Source organism: Desmodus rotundus, chromosome 4 (genome assembly GCF_022682495.2).
Source record: "Desmodus rotundus isolate HL8 chromosome 4, HLdesRot8A.1, whole genome shotgun sequence".
In the NCBI taxonomy this organism is placed as follows: Eukaryota; Metazoa; Chordata; class Mammalia; order Chiroptera; family Phyllostomidae; genus Desmodus; species Desmodus rotundus.
In genome coordinates this window covers 174,248,158-174,260,479 of record NC_071390.1, presented here as the reverse complement: position 1 = coordinate 174,260,479, position 12,322 = coordinate 174,248,158, and the positions used below count along the sequence as shown (strand labels likewise).

Genomic DNA, 12,322 nt, shown 5'->3' with positions numbered 1-12,322 from the left:
AAATAGAATAAAATTTAATTTCTTTTTATATTTCATATCTTGTGTTCAGTTCTTTAATTGGACTTGATATATTCTTACACCAATATTTTCTACTTGTCTGTCCATTTTCTTTAACTCTTGTGGGCACTAGAATACCTTTGCCCATTTGGGCCTTTTAAAATTAAAAAAAAAAATCAGAATCACTGTTACAGCACTTTGTTGAGATCAGTGTAATAAAGGAAGTTTAAGAAATGAATGTTTATTATGTATGTGGTAGTGTGTTAATTGCCCTTGATATACATGAGGGGAAATACTATTCTTTACCATTGAAAAGGTGAAAGTCCAGTGGGGTAAAGAGGGGGTGTCTGCTGTGGAACAACTAGAGAATTTGAGAGAGGAGGAGACTGAGCGCCGGTTGTGTAGGAAGGCCGAGTAGCCCAGCAGCAGTGTGTGATCAGGAGTGGATAACCAGTGTTCAGACTGAGGAAAATATTAACATAACTTGGCTTTTTTATTTTAAAACTGGAGAACTAAACACAAAAATATGATAAAAGCTGATCTTTCTACTTAGGCAGAGGAATACATGCTCAAGCACCTGGTTATCTTTAAATGAGAGAGGATGTAGGGTTTTTCTGTAATCTGTCTTCTGTTTCTTTGGGAGAATACTCTGTCTAGAGGGAAAGGTTCTACTTGACACTTCCTCTTTTGAAATAGAACAGAGTTTTGAATATATCAAAGCAAAAATAGGACATCCCACAAAAAAGTTCCCTTTTAATTAAATTGGAATTTCTTGTGTACTAATTGTAATATCATTGACTTCCTTAGTTATTTTTCAGTGCGTATAATCTTTTCTTAGGCCATCCTTTTTAAGATTAGGAATACTTTGTGTTTTTGGTGTTTTTCAATTTTTCCAGGACTTCCGACACTTCTGTAAGTCTTTGTGGCAAATGTCTCTGTTTACAAAAACACAATAAAATATTAGAATATAAGATACAGTTTTTCCACTAATGCATTCTAATTTTTGCCTGTTCATTGTTGTAGGATTCTGTAATTTCTGTTTCTCAAAGCCCATTTAGTTGATTCTTTACCAGATAGTTTTTATATTAAAATAGATTGGAGTAAACTTCTTCATAGAGATTCTTATGTGAAATACCTTGGCCATTTTCAAATAGTCATTTAAATGTAAGTTAGATTGCTATGATTTTCCATTTATGCTAATCAGTATTGGTGTGTATGTGGTTACATTAAAATGGTTTCAGGATTCCAGTTTAGTTTTTAAACCAATGTCAGTTTGTGTGAACACAAATTTGTCTAATAATTGTATTTCAAAAGGGTGCACGAGTGTTTTATAATCACGTTAGTTTCTGTTTGAAAATTTTTTTAGAAGTCGTCATCTTGATTCCCCACATTTTATTTAATGAAGTTATCTGTATTTTTAAACATGTAACTATAGGTCTCATTAAATTCAAACAGCAATTTTGGGAGGTGATGAGGTCTTTCCTGCTCAAGGCTATTTTGTGTTTTGTGCTTTAAAAATCATGTGGGATGCAGCTGATGAGTAACAAAGTAAAACTAAGCAAATAATTTTTAAATAGCTTTCCTATTTGCTAAAGTAGGACTTTGTGTCATGATGAAAAGACTTGTCTGAGAAGGAAAATAAGGGATCTTACAAGTAGGCCTCTCACTCTTTCAGCTAAAGCTAAAACAATAATATTGTATATACAACATTTTTGTAATACAACAGTTGTCGGAGCTGATTGTGTAGTGGTCACAGATACAGCCTATTGAATCAGACTCTGTAGATGGGTCCCAGCGATCTGTGTGTTTAGCAAGCCTTCCAGATGATTCTGAAGCACGCTCACGTTTGAGAACCTCTGTTTTTGCTCAGTGATTCTCTGGGCCTCCCTCACCAATCAAGGTCACTGTTCTAGTGAACTTGTGTTGCTAATGGGTGTGTTTTACCTGTGGAGTCCAAGTTAAAATAAGGAGTTAGCTAGAGCTAATCAGTGATAAAGTTGGAATAAGAGCCTCTAGTGTCATATTGTTTACATCATTCAGTGTTACTTTTCACAGTTAAATTTCTTGACAGCAACTTGTTTAATCTACAATACTAATTCCGTCCCTTAGCTTTAAAAAACTCACAACCCCAATTTAAACATGAAAGTAGAGTAAATAAATCAACATATTCTCAGGAAAGCTTATGTTTTTCTTCAGCTTTCTAAAAGACTGGTTCTGAATCTTCTCTGGATTGTAGACCCCTTTGGAAACCTGATGAACCCTTAACCCTTTCTTCAGAAAAGAAACGATGTGTCCGTGCACACACAAAATGTTGTATGTAATCTCAGAGACTGCATGACCCTTCTTGAAACTCACGGACCCTGGTTAAGAAGTGCCAGATTCTGATTTCCGTGGAGGCTTTTTTTTCCCACTTTTATGATTTTTTTTTCCATGTTAATCATTTTTCAAGATTTAAAAATGGCCTGCCTCGCCCACATATTCATGCACTTGCACAAGCATACACACACACACACACTTACATGGGTGGGGGTTAGTGCTGACATATTCTACTAAAACTCTCCCTGGTGATTTCCTGGTGATTTGGAAGGCAGGGGCCAGAGCTTGCTGTCCCCATATGCATTTGTTCAAATGCATTGATTGCATGTTGAACAGAATACTGTATGAAATTCATGAACGTTAAAGAATCTACTAGGCATGTTGAGAGATTTAACATTCAGCAAACAAGGATTCTAATCACACAAAAGATTTTGTTTTGAGACTTGATGAAGTAGGAAGCTTCATCAAATGAGGTTGCTTTTTCTCCCCCACCTACTTGTTTTGCAAAGGGGATGGATGGGAGGAAGGTTAGAAATGCAGAGACCAATAAGTGAGGACTTTAGAGAGCAAGACTTGAATATAAATATTCTAGGTGTTAGCCTTTGTTTTGATATTGGTATTTCATGCTTTTGATTTTTTACTGTATAATATGTTTATGCATTCATTATTGTGAAATTCTGACTAAGTCAAATAACATACAGTGTTTGATAGATGTTTAAGGTATGGTGCAATTGAATTAAGTCCTTTCCCCACAAACATTCTCTTCAAGTGCCAGTCTTCCTAGATCTATGGGAAAAGTTTAGAAGTTAAGTAACAACTAAAAATGCTTTCTGCATGTATCACATTTAAGAAATCTTTATAAGCTGAGAATAATAGCAATAAAAATTATTTTACTGTATTGCATTAATACTGTCAATGAAATAAGATTGCTTTTGATATGTGATTTTGGAAATAAATTTATTAAATCTATTCTTCACTATGAAAGACATTTTAGTTTATAAGATCCTTAGTTATTGGTATTGTCTTGGGATGCAAACTTACTAGTAATATTAATCAGATGTTTATTTTGTGCAAGAAGATTAAGGTAGTGTATTTATCATTACTTTTTGAACAAAAATTGTATAGATTATTTTGAGTCTTTTTCTTTTCTTCTCTTTTAGGATCGAAGTAGAATGTATGACAGTTTGAATATGCACTCTTTGGAAAATTCCCTTATCGATATTATGAGAGCAGAGCATGATCCTCTTAAGGGTAGGTGACTTTTAAAAATACTTATCCACCAATTTGTCTGCTTATCTTGCCATTTTTATATGAAAGAAACTCAGAGCTTGAGTAGCACCTATGCCACCTGTCAAATTCTATTATAACTGTTAATGACAACCTTTGTCTTGGTGGAACATCATACTTTTTCCTTTGTAGCCTATTTCGATGTATGCTGATTTATACAGAGAGAAATGTAAACCCATCTCTCTGGGCTTGTTTTTTAAGAAAGAGTCGCCTTTCAGAGATACTCTGCAGTTTACCCGAGGACAAAGAATGGATGTAAAAGTGTGTAGTATAGTCACTTTTCTGAAATTCTACCAAATACATAATTTTTTAAATTTCTGAAGAGTACTTTCATTCACAGTTTGCAGTGATTCCAACCTAGAATTGTCCTACGTTAACTTCCTTTCTTATTTTTTCTTCCGCTTCATATCAGAAGAGTTTTGTAAGGTGATATTTATAGTAACTTCTCTGAGGTAGAAAACAGCTCTTCAGAAAGTTGGGGCAAATTAGGAAAAAGAATCAGCCCCACTGATCTTACAGTATCAGCTTTATTATAAACTAACTGTAGCTGAAGAAATTTTATTAACATTCTTTTTTCCATTTGTGTTTAATAATTAGTTGAGATTTCTTTTAAAATATATCTCACTGCCTTTTACATTAATGGTGAAAATCTAGCATACTGAGATTGAGTGATGAGAAATATTAGTTACCTATTTGCGGCATAATAAAGTGTCCCAAAACTTAGAAACATGAAATAACAATAAGCACTTATTACCTCATGCAGTTTCTGTGAGTCACAAATTCAGCAGCAGCTGAACTGGTTGGTTTGTTTGGCTCGTTGAATCAAAACCATGAGTTACTTTGTAAGCTTTCTACGTTTTTAATTCTTTCGAGCCAAGTAAGAATGCCCTTACAAACTTTAACCTAAAAACGCTAAAACTTCAGTGTTGGCAGCAAGTGGGTGGCTCGGGGCTGACTTGGCAGTACTGATCAGATATGTAAACATTTTTGTGTTGTGTCTGGATTTTGCTTATAAAGGAGTTTCTGGTTTTTCTAATTATTTGTAAGGAGCTTGAGAGGCTCAAGGAGTCATTAGTGATTATTGACAACATGTGGCAATGGTAATTCTCGTAAACTAATGAAATAGTTATCGTACTTTGTTTTGTGTGGATAATTTTTGCTTCTAACCAGAATCTAGGCTATGTTTAAAAATATTTGTATAGTACTGGGGTCTTGTTCTTTTTCACTATTATGTTGACAGTTCCAGTAGTATTTGTCTTGGATCCACTTTTTAAGAATAGAATCCAGTAGCTTCTGATTATGAAGAATTTTTATTTCCTAACTATCCAGAAAGAAAACTCTTTCAAAATTTTAATACAAAATAAAGTTGATGTTAACTATTAGCGATCGATAATGAAAAGTTTTCCATTGTTGTTTCTCCCAGTCTTCTTTAAAAAGGCCTTTTGAAGATGTTCAGAGAAAACATTCTCTGTTGTGCTATTAATTATCTCAGTCTTTTTTTTTCTCTAGCCTGTGTTATAATAAAAGTGGGGGAAAACCTATTTTTCAAACAAAGATGTTGAAAAAAAAAAATGGAAGCCACACAAGGCTAAGAGGAATTTAATAGTGAAAAAACATCAAGTGAATTCAAAATTCTTTTATTAGAAAAATTATCTTTGGCCATGAGAAGGGAAAAAAACATGCTCACCACCACCCTTAGCAATACAGTGAGAAATCTGTTTCTAACTGGAGCATTTTATGTTCCACATTTATTATGGCAGGGAATAAAAAGGGAAAAAGCATTTGAGAAACCTTCCATACATAAAATGAAGAAGTAAGACTAGTACTTCTGCAAGTTGCTGTCCTTTACCTATTTCCTACTATCCTTATACGCAAGTGCTGCCACTTGAAGTTTTTTCTTGCTTTTCTCACTAGCACAGACTCTACTAGCTTCTGGTATCATAATTTATGTCCTCCCCACACTCTCATTATTTCATATTTGGGTGGGTTTTTTTTTGCGGGGGTGGGGGGTGCTAGATCTTAGTAAAATTTGCTAAAGCAACGTTGTGACAAATGGAAGAAACCAGTTTCTAACTTTGTTTTGTTTTCCCTCTTCTCATTCCTGGTCTTCAGGACAGTACTTTTCCTCTCCCCTGTCTCTTTTGTCCCATCTGTTAATACCATTCAGAAAATTGTCTTCTGTTTGATACAAGGGAATTCTTTTTTCCAAAAAATAGGATGAATCTTATTTTATCCTTTTACAGTGTTTTCAAATAACCAGTTACTTTGTCTTCCTTATGGGATCTAGTAAAAAAAAGAGAAGGGAGTGGTAGTGTAAAACATTTTTAATGAATTACTTGTTTCCCTTTATATTGATGGTGAAAGTTTTTGAAAAAATGTCTTTGTGAACTTGAGTGACAAGAGCTGTTAGTTATTTATTACTGCATAACAAATTATCCCTAAATGTAGCAGCTTAAAACAAGAATAAACATTTATCTCACACAACTTCTGTGGGTTAGAATTCAGGAGCAGTTAGCTGGTTGGTTCTGGCTAAGGATCTCAAGATGTTGGCTGAGGCTGCAGTCTTCTGAAGGGTTGACCGGGGGTGGAGGATCCCTTTCCAAGATGATTCACTTGTGTGGCTGTTGGCAGGAGAACCCAGTTAATCACCGTATGACCTTCCCACCGGACCGCTGGAGTGTCCTCATAATGTAGTTGCTTGATTTCCCCACAGAGAATGATAAGCTCCAGGGGATGCCCCAGTGTCTCTGTGGCTTCAGAAGTCTCACACCGGCCTGCACGCCACCTATGTCAGCCCTGCTCAACTGGAAAGGCTCTGCTGTGCAAGAGATGGGAACGCTAGGCAGCGGAGCTCAGTGGAGGCCATGGTGGAGGCTGGCTCCCTCAGAGATGGCAGGCAGAAAACTGTAAAATTGTATTCAGTTCTGCTTTTCTGCAGGAAAAGAGAGAACCTGCTCAAGGTAGGAGTCAGTGTCAGTAGGAAGAATAGCAATCACACAGATCTCTGGAATCCAAAAAACGTCAGGGGCAGATGACTGGCCTGGCTGAAACCTGACTGTACTAACAGAAGGCCCCTCCCATCCCCACTTGAGCCTAAAATACTTCACTACAGCTTGTTTCTGTTTTCCTCACTCCAGTGTTTTTTACAGGTCATAGGGGACCTCCTTTGTTTAATGTTCAGGTTTAGCGTATCAGGTGGGGAGGGTCATGTGTTGTTGGGCCTCTGTAGGTGTGAAGTGATGACAGCCAAAGGTGGAACCCTGAGTGCAGTTTGTTCCACTGAGTGAGCCTATTTGGTGCCCGTCAGTGCCCAAGATTCTGGCTGCGTACAGTGTGTGAAACAGACATGGTCTCTGTTGTCTTGGAACATATAGCCTGTTGGGGAAGGAGAGAGCTTATAGCTATATGCATAATCTACTAATATAATGTAATACAGTACAATATATAGGTATCATGTAAACATACACGAATATAATGTAATGTATATATATAATATACATATAACTACAGAGTGTCATAAATACTATGGAGGGAGGAAAGAAGGTTCTTAGGAAAGTAGTAAGTGCGGAGAAGGGGGTATCTAATTTACCTGTGGAGTAAAGAAAGCTGAGACCTGAAACCTTAAGCAGCACTAGGATGAAAAAATATTAGGGAGAAAGTGTTAACTCGACCAAGAGTTTCTGAAACTCGACAAGAGGAACTGGAAGCAGACTAGTCCTGGCATAGCTCCCTTAGCTGATTGGGAAAGTGTTACCACTGCTCAGCCTGCCCGGTGGAGTGGGTGCCGTCCTTTGCTCTGGATCGTGAGCCCTAACACACTGCTTTATGCTTTCCGTATTCTGAGTGGCACTGACCAATCTGTTTCGTTTATTCTGCAGGGGCTTCTCACCATTAAATTCCATTTTCTAATGACTATTTTATTCTTGGCAAATACTTTCCCTTTCAAAGAAACAAATGGTTAAACTAAATCATGCTTTGCCAAGTGCAGTTTTGTGATTCTGCCATATTGTTTTGCATACCTATATGAAATAATCAGATCTTTTTATGTATGAGTGGGTCAATTCATTCTACTTTAAACAAAAGAACAAGACAGTGATTATTGTTAAGCTCTTTCTCTCCCTGCCTCAGCAATTTGCAAAAAGGTCTTACTGTGTAAGCATTTTTACCAAAAATTGCTTACCCCTGGCCCAAAGTATAAGGGCAAACAAAAAATTGTAATTTCAGCTCATAAATGTTGATATGAACATTGTAGGAAGAAATGCAGTTTGTAGAACAGTTGTTGGGAGGATCGGTCTCAGCAAGTCCCAATGCCATTGCCAGTGTTCCCTGAACTATTAAAGGGGATTCGGGAAAAGGATTTTAGAGCATGATTTTATGCCAGCAAATGTTTAGAAGTAGATTCCTTTAAAAATTTTTTAATTGATTATGTATTTTTGTATATCTAGGTTCATTTTTATTACTTCACTGCTAAACTCCTCTAGTTTCTAAGGCTTCTGAAGTCAGAAGGTCTGTTTTGTTTTTTAACAAAAATAATCTCTGAGAAAATAAGTAATTACTTCTGTAAGGTGGTAAGTTGTTGTGGTAGTGCCTCTTCCCTTCTACTTTTCTTTTTCCTCTCATTCTCTTCACCTGAACATAACATAAAATTGAAGTGCAAAGTGCTAAAATAACCTGTATGAATTTCTAAAAGTCTCTGATGTGAGAACTTACGTTTTAGACCTACAAACTTTGTAGGAGAACTAAGGTTCTCCAATTTTGAGAGCAGGCTTATGCGGGTGTCAGGGCCCCCTTCCTAGAGATTGTGCATTGCATGTCATTGGAGAAACTGTAGTATTGGAGAACAAAATCAAAGAGATCTATGAAAATAAAAAGTAACAATTATAGGGCATTTGTTCAAATACAGCGAAGTGCAGGATAAAACTCGGACAAGTAATGGACATACCAAAGCAGTTACAGCACACCTCTTACTCTGCCCTCCCTCCTCTCTCTGACAGAAGGGGACTAATTTTACTTTTTAGTCTCATATGTTTCCCAGAGTCAGAACTTTCACAAGTACCCCCCAAGAAGTATGGATGAGCATCATGTGTATTAGAATATTTTCAAAAAAAATTTAAGGATTTGCTATGTGTGTATAAAATGACTTATTTTTTAAAAGAGTGAGTAAAATTTATACATTCTTTTCCCTTTAGTTCATTGATCTTTTTTCCCCTTTTTCTTGTAGACCACTGGCCTTTGATAAGAAGAAAAAAATCATTATTAACTTTGGAATAAATTATGGATGTAGAAGCCATATACATTTTATTAACTATATTCTAACTTTAATAAATGATCACTGTTGTGATAATCCCTATTATCTTAATATCAGACTTTAGTTTATCTTAAGAAAAGTACAATTTATAAGAGTTCTGTCACCAGTGAGAATATCTGGAGAGTGAAAAGGATATTATGAAAATGTGGTTGGAAAAGTTCTTGTTTTAGAAAACTTATTTAAAATACAGTATCATTAATAGTGACTTTTAAGTTTTACTTACTTTTATTTATTTTTAAGTAATTGTCTTAATTAATGATACTAAATTTGAGAACAAAGTTATTTCTTACAAGCTTTGTTGAATATTTAAACAATTTGAGTTACAACAGACTGCAGTTTTTTAACCGAAATCACAATAGATTTTCTTCAACTCTTATTTATTTAGTTAGAACTTAAATGTGTTTATTAAAACCCTATTGTTTGCCAGAAAGCATATTTCTTAGGACTTTAAATATGGGCTTATAACTTAGTCATTTCTTTTTTTTACAGATGTCCCCATTTACCCCCCTCCTTTGCCCACCTCCACCCAGCCTCCACCCCCCAGCTTATAACTTATTTTTAAGTTGAAAATAAAACAATAAAAATAATATTTTTATATAGAGCTGGAGGTGATAAAGACAAGTACATGGGATAATTAGGCCTATGAATTTTAGCTGTTTGTAGTATTTGAAGAGTATCTGAGAATCTCTAATGAAGATTTTTTTCCTCCAGAATATGGGACTTTATTTTTTTAATTTTTAAAAAATGTTCGTTTGTTTTTTAAAGATTTTATTTTTAGAAAGAGGGGAAGGGAGGGAGAAAGAAAGAGAGGGAGAGAAACATCATTGTGTGGTTGCCTCTTGCGCACCCCCTACTGAGGACCTGGCCTGCAACCCAGGCATGTGCCCTGACTGGGAATCAGACCAGCAACCCTTTGGTTCGCAGGCTGGTACTCAACCCACTGAGCCACACCAGCCAGGGCAAAAAAAATGTTTGTTTTCTTATTACAAAAAATAATATGTATTCCCTAAATGAAATTTGAAAGAAAAAAAAGTTTTAAAATTATTAATAATTCCACCAGTCCACAAAGTAAAATAACCATGGTTGATATTCTGGTATATAATTTTTCTAATGTTTTCTTTTTCAGAAAACATTAATATAAGATTAAGTTATTGGCAATTCAAATCTTTACTTTCCCTCCAACCTGGTTAACCTAAGAAATAAGTTTGAAACAATACATGTGCAGAGGTTACAAAGTCAAATAGTGCTATATGGCTTATATAACAAAAGAAGTCTTCTCCCTCATTCTCTACTGATTCCTGTTCATTAGAGGCAGCCACTTCCAACGTGTTTTTATAACTGATTCTTCTTGTCATTATTTGTAAGTAATACACTTAAAGTTTATATTTCCTACATTTTAAGTATTATTTGTTAACTGTCTATTAACTGTCCCCTAACACTTCCCTTGATTTGTCCTCTCAAAATGATTAGGACCATTTTTTTGTTTAAATTGGGCAGTATGTTACTGTGATAATGCAAATGCCTCAATAATATTTGTAGATAAATTATGTATCCTTTTCCTTTATACTGTAAGACACCAATTTTTACCCAGTCTGCAGCAAAAATGTTTAAAACATACAACACCTGACTGTTTAGTCAGGGGCAATGACCTCTTTTTCCTTAGATTGTCAAATTAAAAAATTACAACGGCCAATACAACAACAGCCATCCGTTGTGAATGAATCAAAGTTATACCTATTTTTTGTCAGATCAGCAAAAAATATATTTTTTGGTGTGCCGCAGAATTTTGTAGTTTATGTGCACCATGAAATAAGAAATGTTGAAAATCACTGCTATACTGTAATTGAATAACAATAAAAATTTTAAAAAACCCACCATGATACTGATTCCTCAGGAAAAAAATAAAAACAGTTCTAATTCTAGTTAAAAAAAAATAAAATAAAATACAGCATAATGTTTGTTCAAAAAAAAGAAGAAAAGAAAATCACTGCTATAACATTTTTTTTCATATAACTGTTTTCCCTAGAATTAATTCTGGTCTTTTGTTAAGTATTTGTCACTAGTTCATCCCAAAATTTATTAATAGAATTTTAAAGATTCTCTCTAAACATGTAAAACCATCAAGCATTAATCTAGATTGATTTTTTGCTGCCATCTGAGGCATACTTTTTGTAACCCTACATAACTGTCATTTTGGGACCTCCCTAATCCTGGGAATTCCTTTTTCTCATAGAATCCATTTCCTGAATCCATATTCTTTCTTAATGATTTAGGTCTTTGTTTTATTGGGCCTGTTTTACTGTACCTTCCTTCAGATGGGACATCAGTTTTGACCCTATATCAATGAAAACATCTTCATTCTACCTAGATGATAGATTGGTGTGGAATGATACGTTAGTAATTTATAATACTGAAAACATTGCTTCATTATATCCAGGGTTACTATAATGCCATCTGAAACGTGTTCACTTGTATGATTGATTGATTGTTTTGTGTTTTTGAAATTTTTGCTTTTCTTTTGAGAAGCTTTTAGGATATTTTCATGCCTGTGGTTCTGAAATTTTATATAAATGAAATATATATGGGTCTTTCAGTGTGCGTGTGTGTTGGCGGAGGTGGGGAGGGCTCTGCCTGCCAGTCTTCCTTTCTTCCATTCCTGTTTTATTTCCTCTGCTGCACATTCTGTGGGCCCTTTTAATTCAGACCTTAATTTCCTTCAGTTCTTGGACATTTTGGTATTTCTGTGATAACTTCTTTCCTTCTGTTTTTTGTATTACCTCTTTCTGGAATTCCTGTTCTGCAAATGTTAAGCTTCCTACTCTCAACATCAGCTTTCTACTTTCTATTTTCTATTGCTGTGTCTTTTATTGTTTTTATTGTTTTGTTTTTGTCTTTTTATTGTTTTGCTTTTGGAGCAAATTCCTCATGTCTTATTTTCCATATCCATATCCATATTTTTTTGTTAAAAATTTTTCTCTGAAGAACTTTTAAGATTCTCATTTAAAAAATTCTCAGGACTTTTCCTATTATTATTCTTTGATCTTATTTCACTGGAGTGTCTATCTTTAAATGCTACATTATAATATTTGAAGATTATTTTTCCAGTTCCTTGTATTGTTTATGCTTCTTCTACGTTTCTCTTTTCTACTTGTTTGTTTTGTTTTTTGCTCATGCTGGAGGCTTTCATCAAATATCTTATGGTCTTTTGCTATCCATTATTTAAAGAAAAGACAAAAATGGTGATTGGAAGCTCATTGTATACAGTTGAGGCTTACTAGTAACATTGCTGTAAGCCGGTCAGAGGGAAGTCTCATATGTCTGCATCTCATTCTTTTCTTTTGGTCTGGGAACTGGACCTGGATGTGTATTATCCATTCTGTCTGTGAGCTGTAGGCCTGGCTGCTAGCATTCTTA

General features: G+C 35.0%; 1 protein-coding gene across 9 annotated transcripts in view; it reads left to right on the top strand.

The window, feature by feature from the left end:
• CPEB2 (cytoplasmic polyadenylation element binding protein 2) overlaps window positions 1-12,322 on the top strand; it is a 58,669-nt gene that overhangs the window by 8,401 nt on the left and 37,946 nt on the right. For all 9 annotated transcript variants that reach the window (XM_053922108.1, XM_053922106.1, XM_053922104.1 and 6 more), the window contains one exon: window positions 3,474-3,564. In XM_053922108.1, the coding sequence (XP_053778083.1) occupies window positions 3,474-3,564 (91 nt within the window). The remainder of the gene's footprint in view (window positions 1-3,473; window positions 3,565-12,322) is intronic.